This window comes from Scomber japonicus, chromosome 11 (assembly GCF_027409825.1).
Source record: "Scomber japonicus isolate fScoJap1 chromosome 11, fScoJap1.pri, whole genome shotgun sequence".
Taxonomy (NCBI): domain Eukaryota; kingdom Metazoa; phylum Chordata; class Actinopteri; order Scombriformes; family Scombridae; genus Scomber; species Scomber japonicus.
In genome coordinates this window covers 18353374-18377286 of record NC_070588.1, presented here as the reverse complement: position 1 = coordinate 18377286, position 23913 = coordinate 18353374, and the positions used below count along the sequence as shown (strand labels likewise).

Below are 23913 nucleotides of genomic sequence, written 5' to 3'. Positions count from 1 at the left end.
ATACTAACATGCTAGAGAATGAGGGACACCGCATTTTTGATTTGAGTCGTAAACATGAATGCCATTTTCATCAGATCCCTTTATTGAATCATCTGCATCAGTGATTCCAAATCAGGGGTAGTTGTATGGAAGCGGGTAACTCTGGAGTGATTAGAGGGGTAATTGGAAAGATTATGCAGTAGCTCAGCTAATTAAAGAAAACAATGACAAATATTAAAACATTTGTGTTTTGAAGGAAAATCACAAGAGTAGAATTGTGTTGAATCTGATATTTAGATATTAGTTATTTATTTGTAAATTTATTGTCACAATAACTGCTAACCTAATCTTTTGGATTTTGGTCTATTTTCTGACCTTTTATAGAGAAGACAAATAATCAGTTAATGAAGTAAATAATTGGTATATTAATCAATAATGAAAATAATCATAAGTTACAGCTCAACAAATTAGTTAAAAACTTTGCAAAAACAAAAAATCAAAATGGAAAGTTAAAAGTGATCAATAAATCCTCGAAGCGTCCAACCTCTGCCACTCTAGGTGGTAGAGGTATAAATGCCAGCTTGATCAAATCTACTAAAACAGTTAAATGTGACCAACATTTCACAAAGGCGCTCTTACTTGTCAAGGGGATACAATGAAGGGGTAGTCGAGTACATCTGACAAGGCTTTGGGCCAGTGGCAAACAAAAAAAGGTTGGAAACTAGTGGTGTACATCCGTATTTGCGGTAATGTGGAAACACTGGATTAACTGTGTGAAATAATGGTCGTCTGTCAACAGCCCGGGTTTTCCCAGATTGTAAAAGACTGGAACATACTGATGTAAACCCACAAGTGTAACACAGGCTGTTACATGGCCTGTGTCTTCTGGTTGTATTGATGAAAATAGAAAATGTATCGGCCCGTCAGACAAGTGTTAGATGGATGAGAGAAAAACACAGCTGAAATCCCTCCTGTGTAGCTACTAGGATATTCCTAACAGCATGCTGAAATTAGATGTCCACCATACATCTGTAACAAAATGGTGTGATTCCCTCTCAGAGATTACTGTCACATTTTCCCTGTGAGAGATACTGCAACTGAATGAAAACCGCTTTTTTGGAGGCCCCGGGGGATTTCTATTGCAGGAATGCAAAGCAACTGACTATTGTTTGAATAGTAAATACTTCCATTATATGTCACCTCTCCATTTTCCATAAAGACTCATCACAAGCAAACTGCTATAAACACAGCTATTGTTGTTCACTTCATTGCGTGACAATCATAGACTGTAAAAAGAATGGACGTAGCACCCGTGACGTCACCCATTGGTTTGGGGGAGTGTGTTTTGTGACTCTACTATGGGCATCAGGACTGCGCCATCTTGGATTTTAGCGGGTGTGTATTTTCCATATTTGGAGGAGAGGCGGTAACTCTACGGGTCAGCCGGTCGAGATCCCGCCCACTGAACTCGAATTAACCGCACCGAACGGAGCTAGCCTGAGGCTAATCAGCTAGGCTAGGCTAACAAGCAGCTACTGGCAGCAGCTACACGGCAGTCCAGCCTCCAGACAGCGACTCGACCGCAGGTAACGTTAAGTTCCTTATAAAACAAATATAACGCAGCACTTGAAATAATGTTTTATTGAGATTATACTACATAAGAGATAAAGTTAAATAAGTCCGCTGGGGACCAAAACTCATCTTTAACCTGTTAGAAATGACTAACGTCCTCCTGTTGTTTGCAAACACACACCATGATAAACTTAAAATAGGTATTACATTTTTTTTTGTTTGAGCTGGAGCTTCTGGGACTGGTTCTCGTTTTACAGTTTTTTTTTTACGGCAAACTTTGATAACATTTTAAATCTGGTGAAAATCAGAGACAACATCACTTCCAGTATCATCAGCCTGATGAAATCCCTCAGCTCAATCCCCCCCAGCGCGCCCCAGTTGCGGCTCCGGGGGCGTTGAGTCTCCTGGGGGCAGCGCGAGTAGCTTTAGCTACCCCGGGAGCCGCGACAGAGAATAATAATTATAGCATTATAGCATGATCACAGCCAAATGAAAAATCTGATGGTCCATAAAATGTGGCAACAGGATCTGAGGGTTGACGTTACTACTCTGTGAAATTACTATGTAGAATAATGTAAAGAAAGTTTGTTAAGCATTTTACTACTTAAATATTTTTTTAAAAGAAGTGAGATACAGGGTTTCCACATGACAGGGATAGATAGATAGGATAGATAAATCGACTCAATAGTATATTTAATTGTTAAATTGTGCTAAACTTAAACAGCCTCAGCAATAAAATGCATCATATGCAGTGATTCATCAGTGATATCAATCCACAAACATTCTGTAACAGTAAAACAGAGAGGGACCGTTTTTACTTTTATACTTAATTGCATTTTGCAGATAAAACTTAATGTTAACACTTTCACTAAAGTGAGGTTTTGAATGCAGGTCTTTGTAGTGGAGTATTTTCACAGTGTGGTATTAGTAGGCTACTTTTACTGAAGTAAGGCATTTCAATACTTTGTACACCACTGGTTATAAGATGTTTGTCTTTCTTTATATTTAGAAAATAGAAAAGAAAGCTGCCCAGGCCCCAGACCAGGCACCCAGGCCCCGTCCAGTCTCTGCCGGTTGCCCAGACCAGGCCCCGGCCAGCTTCCACGCCCGGGCCCTCCGCAGCAAGGACTACAGCCTCACATGGGGCGGGCGCTCCACCAACTGAGCCAAACACCGGCCCTATTTTTTATTTTATTTTAAAAGTTTATTTATTATTATTATTATTATTTATTATATATACTGATTGTTTTGTTTGTTCATTGTCTGTTCATTTAAAGAGTACCTCATGTTCAAATAAATTATTTTCATAATTGCACTCCCTTTGTCTTCTACACTTATTGAACATGTTAAAAATGTCGTAGTCAGTTAAAAGGAATATCAACTTAAACACAAATATTAACCATTAAAGCTCAAGTTTTTAGTCAAGTTTTACTAAAAAATGTAAAAATTCTCATGACAGTGTTTCTGTTTTCTGATCTTTCCAGGGTGCCCAACCTTAGGAAGTCTTTACCAGTACATTTTTTTTATTTTTTCAAATGTGCTAAATCATATGTCTATGTCTTACCTTTACTAACAGTAGAACTCTAATATGTAGATAATAACTACTTGCATGAGAAATCTCCACATGATTAACTGATTTTAATAAGGTTTAAGATGCATGTTATACATCTAGTTTTAAGAGTATCTGTGACAACAGGTGGCAGGCAGACGCTGAGTTCATGCTCAATACAGATTTTATTGAAAGCACAGGGGAGGATTGGGGCTGGAGAGCAGGGTCCAGTTCTGTCTCCTCATGCTGACGACCCACTTGTCCAGCCTGTCTGGATCACCTAGAAGGAAACATTAAAATGACACATATAGATGCTCAGCAACTTATAGATCAGAGGTCACAAACCTTTATGATACTAAGAGCTATTTGAGGATATGGAGTAATAAAAAGGGCTTTGCTTAATAAAAAGTTCCTAAATAACAAAGTTACACAGTTCACCTTTAATAATAATACCAACAATAAATATAATAAGAAATATATGTTGTATTTATTTATGGGTGGCCTGATCTTGATTTTGAACATGATTAACGATTTCTGAAATCAGTATCGCCAATACAACACAGATCACACATTCTCTGAATTACAAGCTTGCTTTTGCAGTGTGGCATTAATTACGCTATTAATTTATTCATTTAAGTTACTCTTGACACTCTATATAAGTATTACTAAATGAAAGATAATACAGAACATTATATTCTATATTATATCCCGTATTAAACGGACTGAGAGCACAAAACACACCACAACAGCAGCTAACATTAGCTGCTCTGGTCATCTGTCTGTATCAACAGAGACCATGAGTCGGTAATAAAGTCATTATCAAGTGCCAAAATCCAGGTAAAATATATTTTATACAGTCTATGAGTAAAATAGTACTACGGTTTACTCACCGAAAAAACTGCAACACAGAATCCTTTGTCGGTCGGTTAGTACAATCAACAGCACAACACGCCATATTGCCAGAAAAAACTACCCGAAAATAGGCAAACAAACACGGACACCGCAGCGCCTGTCTGCTGGATGTAGCCGCGGACCTCTGGGTGTAGCCTAGCCTAGCCTAGCCCAGCCCAGCCGATGCTTTAGCATAGAGCTAACTGCTGGCAACTGTCTGTGAACCTGTGACTCAGCGTAACCACGCCCTAATTTATGCCAGAATTTTAAGCCTAAATGACACTTAAACGGTTGTGATACAAAAAAATTCACCCCCCCCAGAGTGTTCACTGAGGTGGAAACTATCGGTAACGACAAAAAAAATAAATGGGTCCAGGCTTTAAATATGGTTTTTTAAGCTGTAAAGTCGGCTATTTTAACATGGGGCTCAATGGGAAATTGCTCACTTCTGGGTCCAGTCCCCAGAGGCCGCGGGGGGAACTGCAGCTTTTTGAACGCGGAAGTGATCCTCACTCGGAGAACCCACAACTCCCCCCTTGGTGACAATCCTGCGTAGGAACCTCATTTACTTTGCATCATTCATGCCGTTCAGTGGAAGGACAGACTGAAAGAGTTCAGAGCTACTGATGAAAGCTGTCAGGTTACATCTGACGAACATTATGCTGCATTGCTTTCTATACTGTGCACAGGTGCTTTGGGAAAAGCGATGCCTGTATAATAAGTCTTTCTTGTTCCTATGGTAACCGAGATGGATGTCTCTGTGCAAGATCCTCATGTTTGTTTGGTTCAGACGGCTGTGAAGCGACTCTATCTGCCCGTGTGACTATTTGCCTGTGTCAATGCACAAAGAAAGGACGAGACGTAATGCAAACGTTAACCTGTGCTCTCTTTGCAGGGTTTTGTGACGGATTCATAAAGGTGGATCCTCTGACTTTTCATGCACATGCATTATTCCATTGAACGTTTGCCCTTTGATGACAGCTTTCTGATCTTTTTATTAAGCCCTTGAACTTTTGAGCTGTATGAGCACTGACTGAGCAGGAACAGGGTTGGTAGACATAATACATACATACATGATGGGTGTGGCTATGGTGCTGGTTCTAGCTATCTACCCATTCTCTGTGATGTCCCCTCTGGTCTCAAATAAAGAACGAAACCCTCATGGGAACCAGTATGTCTCAGCTGCACAGCAGCTTCACAGCCTCACTACCCCTCTTCAATGAATTATGAATTTCTTATTGAGATCCAGCAGCCTAATTAAAATGCTAGAACTGACTAGCAGTGTGATATCTTGGGATTATTCTTATCCTCTAGTGCCTTCTTTCACCCTGTGTGCTCTGGCTTCACCTTCACTGCTCTCATCTCCTGAAATGTCCTCATCATTTAGAAAATGATCAGGCTGTGCTGCTTCTGCTGTTGCACATATGCTGCTCTCTTTTTTGCGTGTTATTTTCCTGCCACGCTTCATCTGTAATTAAAACAGAAACTGCCGCATTTCTGGCTACGTTTTCGGTCAGTGCTGTAGCTTTTTCCTCCAGTGGAGGCACTCCCTTGACGCTTGACATGTTGCATATCAGAACTCCTTTGTACCTGCGCAGCTGAGTCTGCCTCCCACTGCTGCCTGGCGGTAATTGAATTTGGGCTCTCTTGGGCAGATAGAGGAGATGTGTGGGAGGGAGAGTGAGGATGAATGAAGCAAAGATTGAAGGAGGGACATCAGAGTGTGTGCGTGTGTGAGCGAGAAAGAGAAAGTGAAATCTCAAACCAGTTGCCCCAGCTGCACATATACCTCCCGGAAAGGTATTGACCTGACAACACAACCTCCTTCCACATTATTAAAGTGGGAACTGTTGCATAAACTACCAGGGAGAATACCAAACCAGAAGATTCACATGTCCAGGGGCAACAGCACAGCCAAGCCTCATAAAGCTTTGCTCAGGTTCTCTCTGTACTCTTATGGCATGTTTGGGCTCCTTTTTAAGCTTTAGATCAGGCATCCTAACTGTTGAGCTTTTCTCTGGCTGTTTCTATTGAAAAGTGATACACGGAAGTCCAGTTGTAAAGGAGTCAAAGCTCTGTCAATAGAGACCAGTGTGGGAATGACCCTTAATAGATATCAAAGGATTTGTCCCAGGGGACATCTGCTTTCATACAACCAGTGGGGGGTTGATCCTTTCTAGTCATTTCAGTTCTTTAGAGTCTCTCAGTGACAGAAAATGACTGCTTCAGAGTATTTGTCATTGTCAGGGTTTGCAGCATAGCTAGCTGTTGTCAAAGTCACAGTGTGTTTTGTGTCCTTGTTAGCCAAAGAGGGTCAGCCACGTTAAGTGCTGACACACCCTGCCTTCAGTGCAGACTCTGGAGCTCACCTTACAGTTTGAGATGGTTATGTTTCATTTTAAAGCACAATGGGATCATGGCATTATACTGTGCCAAGGCTGGATTTCTTGTGGGTATAATTATCTCTGCAAACACGAACATTCTGCAGATATTGTCTCACTTTTAGAGTAGCAGAATTAAGCATTGATGGTCTAATCATCTTGTTCCGTTGGAGACACTAGTCTGTGGTCTTAATGTGATTCACTCTCCTTATTTAATTTAAAGCCATTACAGTGTAATGTTGTCTGTGTGCTCATTCACATATGCTTAGGTGACCTCCTTTCTACGGAGAGGCAGCATGGAAGCCTTTAGCCCAATACAGATTGATTAGTTAACTTACATGTGAATGACTGTGATGTAGGTGAAGCGATAACACTGCACAATCTGATGCAAACCATGTGCTTTGAGTTTTTTTTGCTGCTGAGCAACCAATACTAGTGATTTTCTTAAAATTGCGTTAGCTAAGACAGAGAAGAGAGACAGCACACGACAACCAAGAGCAGAGACAAAAGATCTTATTTTAAAAATATTTTTAATCTGTTAAATTTGACCAACACAACACAAGGGTTAAATGTGAAGGCACTGTATCCATGTCAGGGTCCAGGACAAGTAATTCTACAGAGGAGATTGTTAATCGGCCTGACCTTTACACATTTTTATGGTTGCAGCAAATGATTATTTTTATTATCATATAATCTGTTTGTCCGTAAAATGTCAGAAAATAGTAAAAATCGAGATCAGTTTTTCTCAAAGCCAAGGGGGACATCCTTGAATGTCTACTTTTTTTCCGACTAACAATCCACAGCTCAAAGACGACTAAATACACAAGAAAACATTCACATTTGAGAAGCTGGAATCAGAGGACTTGGACTTGGATTTAAATGACACTAAACAATTCATTTATCAAAATAGATGGAAATTAATTAAATAATTGGCAGCTCATCCATTAATTGACTATGTTGCAGCTCTACACATTTTTCATCCGATCGTGTGAACTGAACCTCTAGAGCTGGGTAACCATGCTGCACTATACAGTAGGTTACCATGGAGATCTTTCCAGTAAAATAGTGAGCAAGCATTGTGAGACTACAAGCCTGGGTTGGACCCAGTGTTGGTTTGCTAACTTTTCTTGATAAGACAAACCTCTGGCCTGCATTTGAACCTGAAAAGCACTTGAATGTGCACACTGCTGGTACTTTAAACCTCTTACATGCAGAAACAGTCATGTTCATTTTGCATCTATTGTTTATGTCTTATTAAATTAGTCAGAGTGGGTTGTTTCAGTTGCTGAGAGCCCTTAAACCTCAGTCCTCTGAAGCATTAGTCCAGTGCGCTCATTTCCTGATCCAGATTTATGTAGGAATCATGTCCTTGCTACTTGGCTAAAGTCACACTGACCTCACAAGAGGTAGAAATGGTTTTGGGTGTGCTTGAGAAGCCTTGAACAGGGTGTGGTGTTTGCATCGTATATATTTTAGCCCCCAAAAACCATGATTATGGTCACAGTAATTACAACATTATCACATGCAGAAATAGAGCTAAAAGCTCTGCCACTAAATGAGTACACATATAATGGCAACATTTATGTGGAGATAATTACTTGTCTTAACCACATGCTTGCTTTCTACTCATGATGATTCCACCATGCATATATATATATATATATATATATCCTCAGAGATTAGGCATCACATTTTTCTTTATGTTGCCATGGTTACTGGTGTTGCTCTGTCTACCAGTGAGGGAGGAATTGGTATTCTGTAGTCACAGAAGCCTAAATTCCGTCTGGACCCAGTGGCCTGCAGACATGGAGCAACAGCTGCCTTCATTGAGGCTGAGCCTGCTCCCGCATTTGTTTGCCGCCTTGTGTCTGTGACGGAGTCCACCGGCAACCTTAAATGTGAGATTTCACCTCAGGACAGCGACCACATTTGTCACACAGTGGAAAACAGGTGCTTATTTTCTTGCTGCAGGGTGTACTTGCAGAGTGCTGAAGGTTTAAACTGTGCTGCATTAAAATGTGATGCATAATGTTGCACTGAATGTGAAGTGTCAAACTGACTTGGCTTCTGCACCAAACTGTCTAGATTAGTGCTAAATGTTTCTGAACTCTATTTCTTAAAGCAGGTGTCCTACTGTACCACCAAGCTTAGTGCTTTACCTGAGCACCTCTATTCAGTTGCAGACTGTAGTCAACTCAAATAGAGAAAACACAAGGGTGGCAAGTAGTGAAATCATTTTTATGACATCATGACATTTTACACAGACATTCATGGCTCCTGGATGAATGCCACTGATTTTGGTTGGAGCCTGACCATCAGCCAATATTGGCCTATCACAGATATATTGTTATTGTGTATATGTTGCCCGATATGTGCCAATATTTTTAAAATACTTTTAGTATAGTATAGTGTATAAAGTTATATAGGCAGTTTTTTAATGTATATTTGATTCGTTCTTAATTCAAGTTTAATATGTAAATACGTTTTTTTATATACTATTTTATCTATTATTAAATTGCCAGTGAAGTTTACTGTTTCAGTGCACTGATGTTTAATACAATAAAGTTTATTGTTAAAGTGTAAAATATGATGCCTCCGTTACGCATCTTTATCACAAGTGTTGATAACCACTTTTAGAATTTATTTTGGTGATACCAGCTTTTCCTGTAGCATTGCCAGAAGGTCAACATCTGTGGTTTTGAGGTAAATGTCTTCAGAACTATTGGAGATACGCAGGTGGAAGTGGAGGATGTGCCTTTTAATAGTCAGACACCACTGATTGGAGCCAAGCATTGGTCACTGCATTCTCAAAAACGTCTCACAAGTACAAATCTGTCTTGATTCAAGAATCAATAAGGTGGCTATGTGTGTCTCATCAGTTTTTCTGCTGTCTCATCCAGTGTGTGCCCATAAGACACTAAGACACTAGTTTCTACAGTCTAATGAACTCATACTTAAAATTCAGTGGGCATCTTACTGTACACATCATGAGCGGTTGTTTCAAACGGAGAGTACTATCTTGGCTGTTGACCTTAATCCTCGTCGACAGGAAGTGCAGCCTCAGTCTGAAGCTTTTGTCTTTACATCTGCGTGCCCTAAGGTCAACTATATTCTGACAGGGAAATCCCAGCACACTCCTCCACTCTGGCCAAATGATAAATAGAGGCTCAAGATAAATACATTTAAATGCTTAAATATGATGTCTGATTTATTGATTTTTGGCGTCCAAGGATTGGAAGTCAGAGGATTGGAGTGTTTTTGCAGCTACTCATTATTTTTAAAACAATGGTTAGCCTCTGCTTGGTCAGTTTGTTGCTGCAGGTTGGAGGCATGGAGGAAACAGCTCAAAGACTCTCTGGACGGACCTGTTGTTAATGATTGTCACTATATATCAGAAGTGGGATGGAATTCAGCCATGTTTGATAAAGCTTCCGTTGTTGAGTCACAACAGCCATTATCATGACAGTAACTTACTCTACATCACAGGGCAGGGCAGAGGCCCTCTGGATTTGCTTCACAGAGAGCTAAGTAGTTTAAGGCTAATCTCAAGGAGGCCGATTGATTGGCCTCACCAGTAAAGTAGCATGTGCAGCTGTCATTATTTATTACTGGTGGAGATTATGGGAAGGAAAATACAGCGGGACAGTACCAACACATTCCGCAAGAGACTTTCCTGCTTTAATCCTGGAAAAAAATCTCTTTAACACCACCCAGACTCCCTTGTCTCATCTTCTTCACAGTTTGTCCCACTCAAAAAAGACTGTGATGGTCTGGAGTGAGGTGGCGAGGCAGAAAGCTGCTCTCCCAGCCTTTGATTCAGGCTGTGTTGATGCCACACTTTGTCTCCAGACAGTAGCTGTGCTCCCACAGTGCTAAATCATGAGTGATGCTGTCAGTCAGTAAAAGGCTTTTCTGTGGCACAGTGGCAGCTGAAAACCGACACTGTGCATTTGTCTTCATCTTACACATCAAGTGCCCTGTGAAATGTCAGTTACTGTATTGAACCTAACCCAGACTGTGATTAATCAAGTAAATGGAAAGAATAATTCATCGGTAATTAAAGTAACCATTAGTTTCAGCACTGATTAGGAGTGGGTGAATTCAATTATCTCTCACGGACTGTAGCCTTTAGAGTCAAAATAATGAGTTTATTAATCCATTGGTCAATGGACAGCAACTTAATTGGCAACTATTTTGATGATTAATTGTTTCAGTCAGTTTTTTTTTGTCTCAGTATCATCATATAACCCAAATCTGCTTGAACCCGATGTTGAATCACAGATGGCTGTCCTTACTTTTGGATGTCCAGTCTCTATCTTGTCTCAATTGTTTAGTATGTACAGTTCAAGCCAAAAGTTTGGATACACGGTCCAGTTCATGTGAATGAGGAAGTGTGTCCAAACTTTTGATTGGTGAATGTGTTAGGGTTATTGTTGTCTTTGGCTGTGAATTCGCCAGGATCTGCAGTACATATTAATTATACTCATATTTTGATAACATCCCATATTACTACTTTGTCCTGATCCCTTAACATCACAGTGATTATGTATATCAGTGTGTATGTTCCAATATTAGCAATCTGCTGCTTACAGGCAAGGTGGTGCATTTACTTACACTTAATTAACATACCTTGGATATAAATTTTTCCACAAAGTGTCCCATCTGTTTTGTATCTGATGAATTTGTCAGGGTTTGAGGCTTGGCCAACCTTTCATCTGTCTAAGCCAATGCCCAGATTACTGATTCAACAGCTGTTGGTCTGCCTCTTAAACTTATCTCCTTTTTAATTTGAGATTTCTGATGTTGTCTTACAGTCCCAACACTGTCCATACTTACAACGATTGTACATTAGCAAACTAAATATTGAAACAGCAGGTTTGAAACATGTTCCCAACCAAAAATAGCCATGTAGATTTCTCCTTACAGTTCCACAACTCATCTAAAATTTAGATCTAAAAAGAAACAGCACTCTCAGTCGAGAAGTAAATGATCCTGGTGTGTACTGGCTGTGTTTACTGGGAATAGGTGCATAAAACTGGAAGGCAGCCCTGCTTGGTTAGTGCTTTGGCTTGGTGGACTGTGATAGACTGTGAATTGGAAATGTGACTTTTCAAGTTTGTAGTCCTGCCAGCTTGTTATTCACAGGACCGATGTGGACTGAGTGCCATTATGGAAGCATTACTGTTTTTCCTCTTTCACTCAGATTTTCCTCCAGGTCCTGTTTGAGAGTTGGGCTGTTGATTTCTCGGCTTTACCTCATGATGCATTTGTACACACATAAAGCTTCTGCCTGCTACACTGCCATACTTAATATTACCTTAAACTGTGCACTAGATATTCTGTCATGATGCCATCTGACCTGAAGGTCAAGCAAAGCATATTTTGAGCCAAATGGCTGTTAAATCAATCCAAATCATTAACAATTACCTCTTTAACATGTTTTTTGTGTTCAGATAATATATGAAAGGCTCATCTCCTTTCTGGCCTGAACTTGTGGGAGTTGTCTTTCACAGTAAGACTTGATTAATCTCTTAATTAACCTATTGATTGCCTTCACTTTCACAGTTACAGTGCTCTACAGTATACATGAGGGAATTCACTGTTTCGTAATTGGGCTCTTAGTTTATTTGTTGCCAATGCCAAAATGAAATGTAGTCATTTTAGAAAATGGTTACATGCAGATCATCAGGTACTCAATTGATGAAATAAAAAAAAAGAAAATTTAAGAAATAACTTCATTTCATTCTTAAATATCTCCTATGGTCATATGGTAATAGGAGTTTAACATGTATTATTCAGTTACTCAGTCTGCCTTTATATAAGTAAACTAAATGTGGATTCTCTGCCTAAATGTGAAGTGATGCTTCCTCCCCCTGAGTGACAGTAATCCCCCACTCTGGAAGGGGCTAGTTGTGGAGCCTAATCTCAGCAAGGGTCCAAAATTTGAAGTGTTCTGAAAGGGTTTCAGGCAGATGAGGGGAAAAAAGAGGCCAATCTTTTTGGTAATTCCAGCTGTCTTAAAACCCCCTCTTGCTCTCTGCTTATTTTAATGATTCTCCAAGTTGAACTCAGGCATGAAAGAATTTTGTGATGTCTTGCATCAGTGTATGTTTAACATAATAGCGTGACTTGGTGTTTGCGGGCATGCTGGCATGTTTGTTTGCATCTCTGCTGCTTCTTTACTATCTCCACTAACAATGCAAACCCACAACTCTTAGATGTATCTTCTGATTTATGATGCTCTGGCTAACAGTGGGAGGTCTCTGTTCAGAGCTCTGCACCATTATTCACCAGCACAACGGTTACTACAGGACACTTAATTATTCTTTATGCAAAAGCAATATGTATCTAGCAGCAGCAGGCTCCTAGGAGTGCAGGCAAGCAAAGTGGGGGGAAAATGTGTCTGAGAAGGGAGGAGGAGGTGGCTGTTGAGGGTGTCTACCTCTATCTAAGCCTCAACCGCTATTGAATACTGGGGACATTATTTTCATGGTTGTCCTTTCGGGGCCTGAAGGCTGTACTGCTGTGACAGAATGAGTCTGACAGCTGTGGCAGCCCACTTTTCCATTCATTTTCATTTTTTTTGCAGTTTATGATAGAAAAAAGGAGTAAAAAGCAGGAGGAGTCTTGATACTTAATTATTTAATCACTTATTAAATATCCTAAAACCATAACCTTTTTCACTGGCTCTGTGTTTTGTTTTCCTCTAAGTATAATGACAGTAAAGCTGTCCTAATTATGAGCACACGCTACGGCAAACATATGCGTGGTCACACATCCGTATGTGCTGTGAGAGCGTGCAGATCATTTGACAGGATTATCAGTGGGTTTGCCCCCCTCCACCGTTCTCTGTTTGTCAGCTTCACGCTGTAGTCGAGTCACCCTGGGAACCTCTGCGGCACATGACCTGAATCTCAATGAGGTTTAGCTGCCACTGACCTCTCTGTCCTACCCTTCCCTTACTGTGTATATACCTGCACATACACACCCTCTTACACTTGCACATGCCACAACACATGCAAAGATGTCTACATGTTCTGTAAGATATTTTAAATAGCTGTGCTTTTGCTTGATTACAACACAACTGAGGCGGTCACATATGTTTTTTAATAACAACATCAGAAGGATACAGTGTGGAAATGTATCTGCCTGCTACTGTACTGTAAGCAGTTCTGTAATCTTAGCCCAGCAGAAGAGCCTGAAGAGGTTAAGTATCCAAAATCATTTCTACTGCAATGCAGAAGTTTTCACCAGTGCAAACTGCATCTCCTCAAGTCAGTTTTTAGCTTCTAAAAGTCAATCCGAGAATGTGTTTGGTATCACTTCATAAATCAACACTTCAATATTTTGCTAAGCCTATTTGCTGTCTTATCAGAAAAGCACTGCAGAAAGTGGGATCTCCAAAAGTGACCTTTTCGCACTTCTCCATTTGCTTATTCCCTTCTTTAAATCACACCGTCTCTTTCATCTTTGACCTCGATCAGCTTCCTGTGATGTGGCTGAATATCACCACTGAAAACCTCCCACTGTGAGATGATTGCTCTATTATCTGTCAAGGTGTAACAGAACCTGCGGGGCCGTCGGACCCAAGATAGATGAAAACACAAAATTACAATCAAATTGTTAAACCCTTAAATCCCTGCTGATATCCAGTCCAACAGGGGTTGTGCCATTGGCTCGAATGCCATCATTAACTCCTTCAGTGGGCTACTACACAGACCCAGCCAGGCACGATTCCCTTTGTTCTGCCTGCCTATCTGGAGCCTAAAGACATTGGCAGTCTATTTACCATCCATGCCACCCACACCCACAGAAGAGGTTTGGTAAACACAGCCTGGCCTGGCTCATTGTGGGTGAAGTGGACCATACCAACAATTCCTGGAGGGGAACAGTAGAGGGAACACAAACCTACTTTACACCTGACCTTTATATTTTTTGCTGACAGGAGCTTGCTAACAATACGTGGAGGTTGAGGGGGATGGGGGTTATTTGGTCTACCCTGAAGTGGAAACCGAAGCGGACATGTGTGTAGACATCGCTGTCATCTTTATTTAGCCTTCTGTTGTCAGCCAGAGCATGTGGAGGTCAGTGTAGTGATGCGAACATGCTAGGGCTTATACACATGTAAACAGTTGTAGCATCATGAGCCTATGTTGAAACCTAATGAGCCCAGACAGACCGTTCTTGGATGTCTGACCTGGAACTGAGACCGCTGAATCAGGATGCATCATCTCACTCTGGATTTTGCCGCTCCTTTGCAAACTACCTCCAGTGCTTTTATAGATAGAGGTCATAAAAACGGGGGATTGGTGGCATTTTCTTGGCATTGTGGATGATGAAAGAAATGTCAGCTGCTGAGCATGGCGTTTCCTTGAGACTGTATTCTTTCTGCTGGGGGAGAAGCAGAGCAACATGTACGGAGAAGAAGCGTGTTTTTGGCTGCATGTCGGAGTGAAGGAGTCTGCTTTGTGTGGTTGTGTAACCCAGTCTTGTATTTACACCCAACAGTTTAATCATCCACAGGCAGATAAATATAATCAGATTTTACACAATACATTTTAGACGGTTGTCATGCTGGTAATGAAAACAGAGTTTCGTATTGATTGTTGTAGTGCAGTTTAGAGTCTAGGTGAATAGGCAATGTTCCAAAAAAGTGCTTTTTATAATAAAAAAGTATATGTAAGTACTTTCAAAGGTTCAGTAAGGTAGTTGATAGTCGACCTTTTGACTTCAAACCTGTCGGAAGTGAAGTTTCAATCTATGGATATGGTTGGTTACTCTGGAATTTGGTCCAGTCTGCTTTGGATGGACGGATAATGACAATTGGTAGATTTCAATGTTCCCACACAGGAGCATTTGTAATTATTTTTCAACATATTTTCATCTGGTGCCATCATAGGTTTAAAATTTGTGTTTGTCCAATACTTTGGTTTATAACAAAATATGTTTTGTCATATAAATATGGCAGGAAAAATCCTTTCTCATTCGCCTTAGCTGTACTTTGTGTTAAGTGCCAATTAGCCAAAATTAGCATGCTAGCATAATTAACTATCACTGAAGATGGTAAACATTTTACCTGCTAAACATTAGTGTTAACCTGAGTAAGCTAACAAGCTGACATTAGTGTTTATCTCAAAGCAGTGCTGTGCCCCACATGTCTGCTAGCCTGGCTATTTATTCTTAGCATGTTTTTTTCCATAGCATTTGGCAGTTAATTTAGCAAAGAAACTAATGGTAGTATCATACAACTGCTAGCCTTTATCATCAGTGAAGTGTGCTATTTTGTGACACCCTGACTGTAGACTGTGATTACACAGCAAAGAAATAAGCTAGAACTATTTAGACATCTGAGTCTTTAAATTAATGTAGTCTTCTGTAGCTGGCCAAGGGAACAGCCTGTACACATACTTTTTTTGCTTTAGGTCTGGAGCTTTTGGCTCCTAACGAACAAATTAAGGTCAATCTTAATGCTACAGAGTACAATGATATTTTAGAGCTTTGGTTTGGGGAATGTCATTTTCTGTTTCAACATGGCAATGCCTGTGTGCACAAAACAAGCTCCATAATTTTTATTTATTTATTTATTGAGGTGTCTGTGAGCCAGGCCCTATTGCCCAAAATCAGTGCCATACCTCACTAATGCTCTTGTTGCAGAATGGGCGCAAATCTTTGCAGACCAGTTCCAAAATCTTGTGGAAAACCTCACCCCAGAAGAGTGGAGGCTGTAATAGCCACATATTAATACTTCTGGTACTGTATTATAATGAGATGTTCATCAGGGTATCCACATACTTGTCTCACATCTTATGCATCTTATGCAGTATGTATTACCTCACCTGAACATATTTGAGTCCGTAATTGGGCCTAATGACCAACTGTGTAAGACAAATTGCTCTTATGCCTGGTTCCATCATTATATTGTTGCAACAAGACTTCAGTGACTTTAGAGTGAGTATTGTGTTACATAGTGTCCTCTGAGAGCCTGCATCATGACGACAGTCAATCTCAGCGACTAGTGCTTCATTAATGACAGCAGTCTTATTGTGTTGGCTGCAGCAATGTCAAATGGCAGTGCTATAACTCCAGTCTGCAACAGCTGCATTTAATCAAGCACTGCCCGGCTCTAATCAGCCTCTGCCTTACCCATCTCTGCTTGGCTCGTGGTCATTTTACACTGACAGCAGATTTATAAGGCTGGATATTAGAGTGCTCCAGTGAGACAGACACACTCTTTAGCCTTAACTGTACTCAGCTCACTTTTCTGGAGCCTCTACAGAGAAAATTTGTCCATATCGGTGCAGAAAACACAAGATATAGAATTAATTCAGGGGCTTTCTCAGCTGCTGGCTGCAGTCTATTAGGAAGCTGTGTGTGTGTGTGTGTGTGTGTGTGTGTGTGTGTGTGTGTGTATATGTGTGTGTGAAGGGTATGTTTATTTTCCCTCCAGCCTCCTTGAGGACTCCCTCATCAGCTTCATCACCATATGGAAACAGCTGGTCCTCGTGGTAGGATGCCCTCTGCTCTGCGTCAGGCAGCCTGGAGAGAGATAGTAGCGCTTCACACAGGAAGGACTGTCACAGGGAGGAGCAGTGAAAGGAGGGGGGAGCTTGTTTGGGGAAGATTATGGATTCAGTTGTGGAAGTGTAAACCCTCTCACTAAGCTGGTAGAGCTTAAGTTTTTATTCTCTAAGCGTTAATAGGAACACAGACAGTGTCATGCTTTGCCTTTAAAACACTGCATAGATTCACGGATAGGCAAACCCTTTATTGGCCAGGATGTTAACTCAGCTTAGCTGTATGACGGGGATTCTTGAAGTAGCTTGTGCCATAGCAAGCCGCTGTCCTTTTGTGTAGAAGTAGAGGAGACACGGCTCCCTTCAAACATACTCAGACACAGCCCTGGATCATTATCCAAGCCAGGGGGAACTGCTACTATAAACACTCACATTCTGTAGCTGTGATATGCTCCGCACTGGTGCAAACCAGTCACGAGGAAGCAGCCAGGCAGAAACTCTCCGGTTGTGTGCCTGACAGAGCTCTGTGTGTCTTTAAACCGTCTGCAGCAGAAGAAATGTTTTGTGGAAATCCCTGACATTTCTTTGACCTTACATGGGAAAGTTTCTCTCCATTCAAAGATGTGGTGGCTTTTTTTTCTTGGTTTGTGTGTGGTCACATTGCAGGGGTTTGTCAGAAAGTGGGTGGTTAGGTCAGTCTTCAAAATGTTTGTGTGTACTGTATGTGGGGTGGGTGAGGACGGAGATAGTCAGGAGGTCACTTACCCCATCGTGATACTGTGACAGCCATAAAGGCCATCGGTCAATCATCACTGACAGAAATTACACTGAAGTCACAGATCAAAGACTGGGTCCATCCCGCCTTTAGCTGCAGCACTACCTGATGGAGGATTTTTGGTGGCCAGCTGAGCCTTTGAGGGCCAGGAATTCATTTAGAGCTGTCATTTATTTGGGTGACTCTAGAGAGTTTGACAGCCTCAGAAAGCAGAGCTCTCTTTTGTTTCTGGCTGCTCTTCGTCATTTGGCTGTCCTGAAGTTTGCTTGTCTTTTATTTAAATAAATGTCACAATGTCCTTGGATTTAATAGCTCAGAACAAATGTTCAGATTGAAAATAGATATAGTTACTGTACATGGTCATAAAAACCCAGCAGAGTGCAAGAATGATTTATTTTATCCTTTTATTCACAGCAAAAAGCCTCAGGCAAGGTGCTGTTCGACCTGGTGTGTTCCCACATGAACCTTATCGAGGGTGACTACTTCGGGCTGGAGTTTCAGAATCATCAAAAGATGATGGTAAGTGATGAAGAAAATGAAAGAGAAATCTTATAAATCTCAGTATTTTGTATTGTTTAGACAAGCTACACATTGAAGCTTTTCTCTTTCCCATAGGTTTGGATAGACCATATCAAGCCCATTATCAAGCAGCTCAGACGTAAGTGTTTCAAAATGGTTTACTGTTAGGTTTTCTTTTAACTAAGCTTTCTCCTTGAATGTTCTGGTGAGGATAGCCATCAAATCAGTGAAGAGTAACTACACTCCACTTTAAAGTGTCTCTCACTTTGAGAAATACACTTTGTAATTTTCAACCATGCAACGTCCGTTACAGTACATCTCTTTTGTGTTGTTACCAAATTAATCTATCCCGCACAGGACCAAAGCACACAATCCTGAGGTTCGCTGTGAAGTTTTTCCCTCCAGATCATGCCCAGCTAATGGAAGAGCTGACGAGGTGAGCTCCTTTCTACACAATTAAACCTCCTTCATCTCTTCATGTCTTCCAATTTGCATTTGTCCGTGCATTATAGTGTATATACAATAAGTCGGTGTAAATGACTTCAGCTGAGACTGAAAGCAATTGTGGAGGCATAAATGATACATGTGCACCGCTTCCCAAAAGATTTATTCCCTTCGGAGCTATGCAATTCACATGTCACGACTGCCATGTCTCTGATTTAGATCTCTGGAGATTAGTGTGGCGCTAATGATTTTCTGGTTTCTGTTTCCTCGTTCCAGAGTAGGCTCATGACTCGCATGTTTTCACAGTCAAAGTGAAGAAATATTAGACATACAGAAAGTCGTGTTCCTCTAACACAGCTATATATATGCTGTTAAGTGTTCAAGAAGCTTGTGGATATTAGCAGTATATATATTTTTTTATTTTATATTTTATTAAGACCATATTACTTCCTGCTCTGGCTTGCAGCCAAGAGAGGTAGCAGTGTAACACATGATACAGTTAATCTTTGATAAATTACTTACAGTTAATATAAAAAATGTGCACGTACGCCTACTTTGTGTGTCAAAGAAAATCTTGCATAACTGTGGAGGAGAATTTCACTCATAGTTTTACTCTTGGTTGTTACATTTGAATGCAGCAGCACATAGTGTTCCTGAGCTGCTCCACAAATTTTGAGTCTGTGAAAACCGTCTTTGTTTGTTTCCAGGTACCTGTTTGCCCTCCAGATCAAACAGGATGTTTCTTGTGGACGTCTGACCTGCAATGACAGTAGTGCCGCGCTGATGGTCTCCCACATTATCCAGTGTAAGTCCTATGACTCATGACTGTTTCCTCATTTAGCTCAAGAGACCAAAGAGTCAACTGATCAGATAAGTGTCATAGAGCTTAGCATCAAACATTGTCATATAGCACACTGCGCGCCGTTGCGAATTGATTATCTCTGTGTTACTATGGATACCTTTCAGCCGGATGCCTGAACATAATCTTGTAGAGCTGCTTCAGAGCAACCACACACACCATGGTGCATTTTCATAACCTGACATTTCTGTTACCATGGGAGCTGTCCCAATAGTGATCAAAGACGACAGGCACACTGATGGAGATAATATAAATCTTGTGTCTGCATATACAATAGACATGTAATAAGAGCAATTCGTATCACAAAAAACACCATATTTGGTAATATCTTGTGGAAGAACAAGTTTTTATGTCCAGTTATCCCATTGTTTTATTCCTATTACAACAATAACACGTACCTTTTCCTTTCTCATTTTTCAGCTGAGATTGGGGACTTTGAGGAGAGCCAGTGCCGGTCACACCTCCTCAATAATAACTACATCCCGGATCAAATGCCTCTGATTGATAAGATAATGGAGTCTCACTCAAAGCATGTGTGAGTTGGCTGCTCGTAAATCAAGACTGTCTCCTGTGCTGATCTTTAAATATGACATTCCTGGAGTCCTGTAGTAGTTTGTTTTTAGCTCTATTCATAAGGTCACTGAAGCCATGGCTGAACACAGATTATTCTTTCCTCTCTTCCCGTGAACAAGAAAAGTTGTTTCAACCTTGTGTATGTCCCGGAGGAGAAGTTTTATTATACAGGTGACCCATTCAGGAAAGCAACAATTGCATGAATGGGTTCTTTCTCAGAGTGCCACATGCACTTCTTTAGATCGATTTCAAAAAAGCTAGTCTTTGTATGCTCTGTCACACCTTCTGTATCTAGGAGTGGATATGAGTTTGTCTACTACCCTATTAACAAAAGCTTGTGTTTCTCCCGACTAATTACTGAAATCTTCCTCCAAGCCAACAAATGGCTGAAAATCTGTGTTTTTAACCTACTCACTCCTTTGACAACTGCTGTTTTACTCTGTTCTCAGCTGTTTAAAGCAGATAGTTGTGTTAAGTTAAGTTTGTTATTGATCAGTCATTATTTTTCCAAGTATCTGCAGGTGTGTGTTTTCGGGAACACATTAAGGGAACCCTTCCTTATCTCCTCCTACCATGTTCCCTCAAAATATCCTCATAAGTGCACAAGTGTGAATGCGAGCCAAAGCTTTGCCAACCCTTTTCTCATCTCTAAAGACACAGTGGACAAACAGTGGGCAGCTGATATATGAAAAGAGCGCCATTAGATATGACTGCTCTCTTTGACCTCCCCCAACCCTACCCCCTTCCCCTCCTCTCCTCCCTCCAAGGCTTTCTTACTGAAGTTGATAACTGTAGCTGCAGTGCTGCTGGCTGCGTGCCATGCTAAATTAAATATCTTATTAAGTGCCACATACAGGAAACAGGAAGACTTATCCACCGATAAAAATTCACAAAGTTAGTTAGCTTTTGCCACCCCTCCCCGACCTTCCACCCCCACTCCAAAAGCTCTGATAAATATGAGAATCCAGGATCCACTCGGACATGCCTCATTTCACCTCAATTTCTGAGACACACAGCAGGACGATGAGCCAAGATTTAATTTGTCTAAAATTGGCTGAAAGGATAATGAAGGCTGCAGTTTGCACCGGGCAAGTCAAAGTGTTAAAATCTGTAAGCAAAATTAGCCCTTTTTGCTCTGTTTTAATTCACTGCTGCCTAGTTCACTGTAGTCTTTTGCTGAACACATACACCTTTTTCACAATACAAATATATGGATTAAATTATATGGCCGGTGTTATCTTTTGTTTTATTATTGTCAGCAAATCTAATGAAAATACCATAAGTAACAATCTTTCACTACTTTCCATCCATACCATGTTTTTGACTCTCTGCTCAAGCTCAATAATTCCTCCTGAACACTTAAATCCTTAGAAAACAGGTCACAAACAGTTGACTTTTAAAATAGGCATAGTACTTACCTCAAACAGCTGGGCACTGTAGTTTTTAACAAATGTTACTGAAATAGAAGTAAAAAGTGAAGTTGTTTGGGCATTATTATCAGCCGTGGATTAATACACATTTAGTACAGCAGCAGGATGGTGTATCTAGAACTGACTCAAATAAACTACATTGTTTGTGTTCATAGTATTGAAAACCTGTCACCCAGTCAATGATATGTTTTTACAACAATGGAGGCTAGTGACACAGAACAGACAATACTGGTGCATTGGTCTTTTTATGAGGTTTGTTATCCTTTAAGTTGTTACTGTTATGTTTTGTTTTTTCTAGAGGTCAAACACCAGCAGAATCAGACTATCAGTTACTAGAAGTGGCACGCAAACTAGAGATGTATGGGATTCGCCTCCACCCTGCCAAGGACCGTGAAGGCACGAGGCTGAGCCTTGCTGTGGCACACACAGGTGTTCTGGTCTTTCAGGTTAGTCACAATACTTTGTGGGGCAACACTGTATTTGATGATGGTTGATGAAAGAATCAAGAGTGTTTTTAAAGCGTGTTAAAGTTAAATTTTTTATCATTGCAGGGACACACAAAAATAAACGCCTTCAATTGGTCTAAAGTGCGTAAACTGAGCTTCAAGAGGAAACGTTTCCTTATCAAGCTGAGGCCAGACTTAAATGTAAGTTAACTTACTGAAACATACTGCGTAAAATACAGAACCCATCAGTAGTTGTTATTATAAGTTATGTCTTTATGTGTGCACCAGAGTTCATATCAGGACACGCTGGAGTTTCTGATGGCCAGCAGGGACTGCTGTAAAGTATTCTGGAAGATCTGTGTCGAATACCACGCCTTCTTTCGCCTCTTTGAGGAACCTAAGGCGAAGCCCAAGCCTGTGCTGTTCACACGAGGATCCTCCTTCAGATTCAGGTAGTGAGTGCTTGCATACTGAAGCTGCTGCCAGTCTTCCAGGACTGCAGTCACAGCAGCTTCTGCTCATCACATTAACAGTGTAGTACAGCTCTGGCCCAATAACTCATCATTGTCTCTCCTGTACTTGTCTCTTCAGTGGTCGTACACAGAAGCAGGTGATTGATTATGTGAGGGAGTCTGAGTTTAAAAAGATCCCGTTTGAAAGGTAAAGGGCTCCACAAACGTTTGACATGTTTGGTGTAGGAGTAGGTACACGTAGTGTATAACACTGACCTTCAACTTCCTGTCTGCCAGGAAACACAGTCGGGTCCAACACAACAGTCGGGTCCAACACAATGTCCGTCTGTCCCCTTTGCCTTCACCACGCCACCATGAAGTGCCAACAGAAGTGAGTGTCTCAGTCTTACAGTACAGTTAGCTGTATATGGCTTGCATCACCTTATGCATGTCATTGTGATCATATTATTAATGGTTTCCTGTGGAGCTGTCTTACACACAGTTATTTCACATGGAAAGTTATCCAAGGCCATTTATGTATTTTAAAATCTTACATCATACTTTTTTGTAATTCCTGGTCATATTTTTTGTACATAATTTTATTGTAATATGTTATTGGAACAGGAAGGGAAAATCTAAAAAATAACTGTTCATATGTGTTTCTTTATTTATATTAGGAGACTGTTATTTCCCCTGGGATTCAAAGCAGGCTCAGATCTTGGCAGTTTGCGCTACAGGAGAGTTCCTGAGCCTGCCAAGGTCTACAAACAAACATGTAAAACCATCTGTTAGAGCCCTCTTCAGAGAGGGCTTCGTACTTCTTGTCACTCTGCTTGGTGCAAATTCAGGTTCCTAGTTGCATTAGATTGCTTGGACCTTGGTATGTCAACTTGTATGTCTAATTTAGATCCATGTTTAAATTGGCCAGCAGCCTTCTTCTTCCCTGCCTTTTACAAGAGTATAGATACATTTATTGGCACATTGGCACACTGTCGATAAAGAAACCAGCAGGAATAGGTATTTGTGCCAGCCCTGTACAGAAATGTGTACATGCACATATGGTACAAGATAGGATACAAACCTGACCATCAAAACAGTGCATCATGGTCCCACAGGGGTCAAAAACAGGGTTCCTTTAAGTAAAAATGCTAGCTTTTAATTACCATTGATAATTGAACTGAACAAAATCACTAATAAAATGTACACTGAATGCTTGGATTATCTGCTTCTTTCTGTCAGAGTGGTGCTCCTGGGGACAGAATTGACTCTCCTCCTCGGCGTCCTTGGAAGGAGTCAGTGCTGGTGAGTGCAGAAGACCCTTTTGCATCGCGGACAACGAGGGCAAGCCCATCTCAGAGAAATGGCCATGAGGACAGAACGGGGTCCGTGTCCAGGACCGAGGAGACAAGAGGCTCAACACGGCAGGCCCACACAGAACATCAAAGTACAGGTCCAGCATCTCAGGCTGCTAAAAGCAGCAGCTCTTCTATCCCCCACATTGACTGCACTGATGTAGATGGTGAATATAA

General features: G+C 40.9%; 1 protein-coding gene across 1 annotated transcript in view; it reads left to right on the top strand.

Annotated features, from left to right (window-relative positions):
• Nucleotides 1-23913, top strand: part of LOC128367861 (FERM, ARHGEF and pleckstrin domain-containing protein 1-like) — a 49605-nt gene that overhangs the window by 11003 nt on the left and 14689 nt on the right. Inside the window, exons 3-13 of the mRNA XM_053328529.1 lie at nt 18076-18180; nt 18277-18319; nt 18538-18616; nt 19332-19429; nt 19904-20018; nt 21785-21932; nt 22038-22133; nt 22221-22384; nt 22524-22592; nt 22682-22775; nt 23624-23828. Coding sequence (XP_053184504.1) covers nt 18076-18180; nt 18277-18319; nt 18538-18616; nt 19332-19429; nt 19904-20018; nt 21785-21932; nt 22038-22133; nt 22221-22384; nt 22524-22592; nt 22682-22775; nt 23624-23828 — 1216 coding nt within the window. The remainder of the gene's footprint in view (nt 1-18075; nt 18181-18276; nt 18320-18537; nt 18617-19331; nt 19430-19903; nt 20019-21784; nt 21933-22037; nt 22134-22220; nt 22385-22523; nt 22593-22681; nt 22776-23623; nt 23829-23913) is intronic.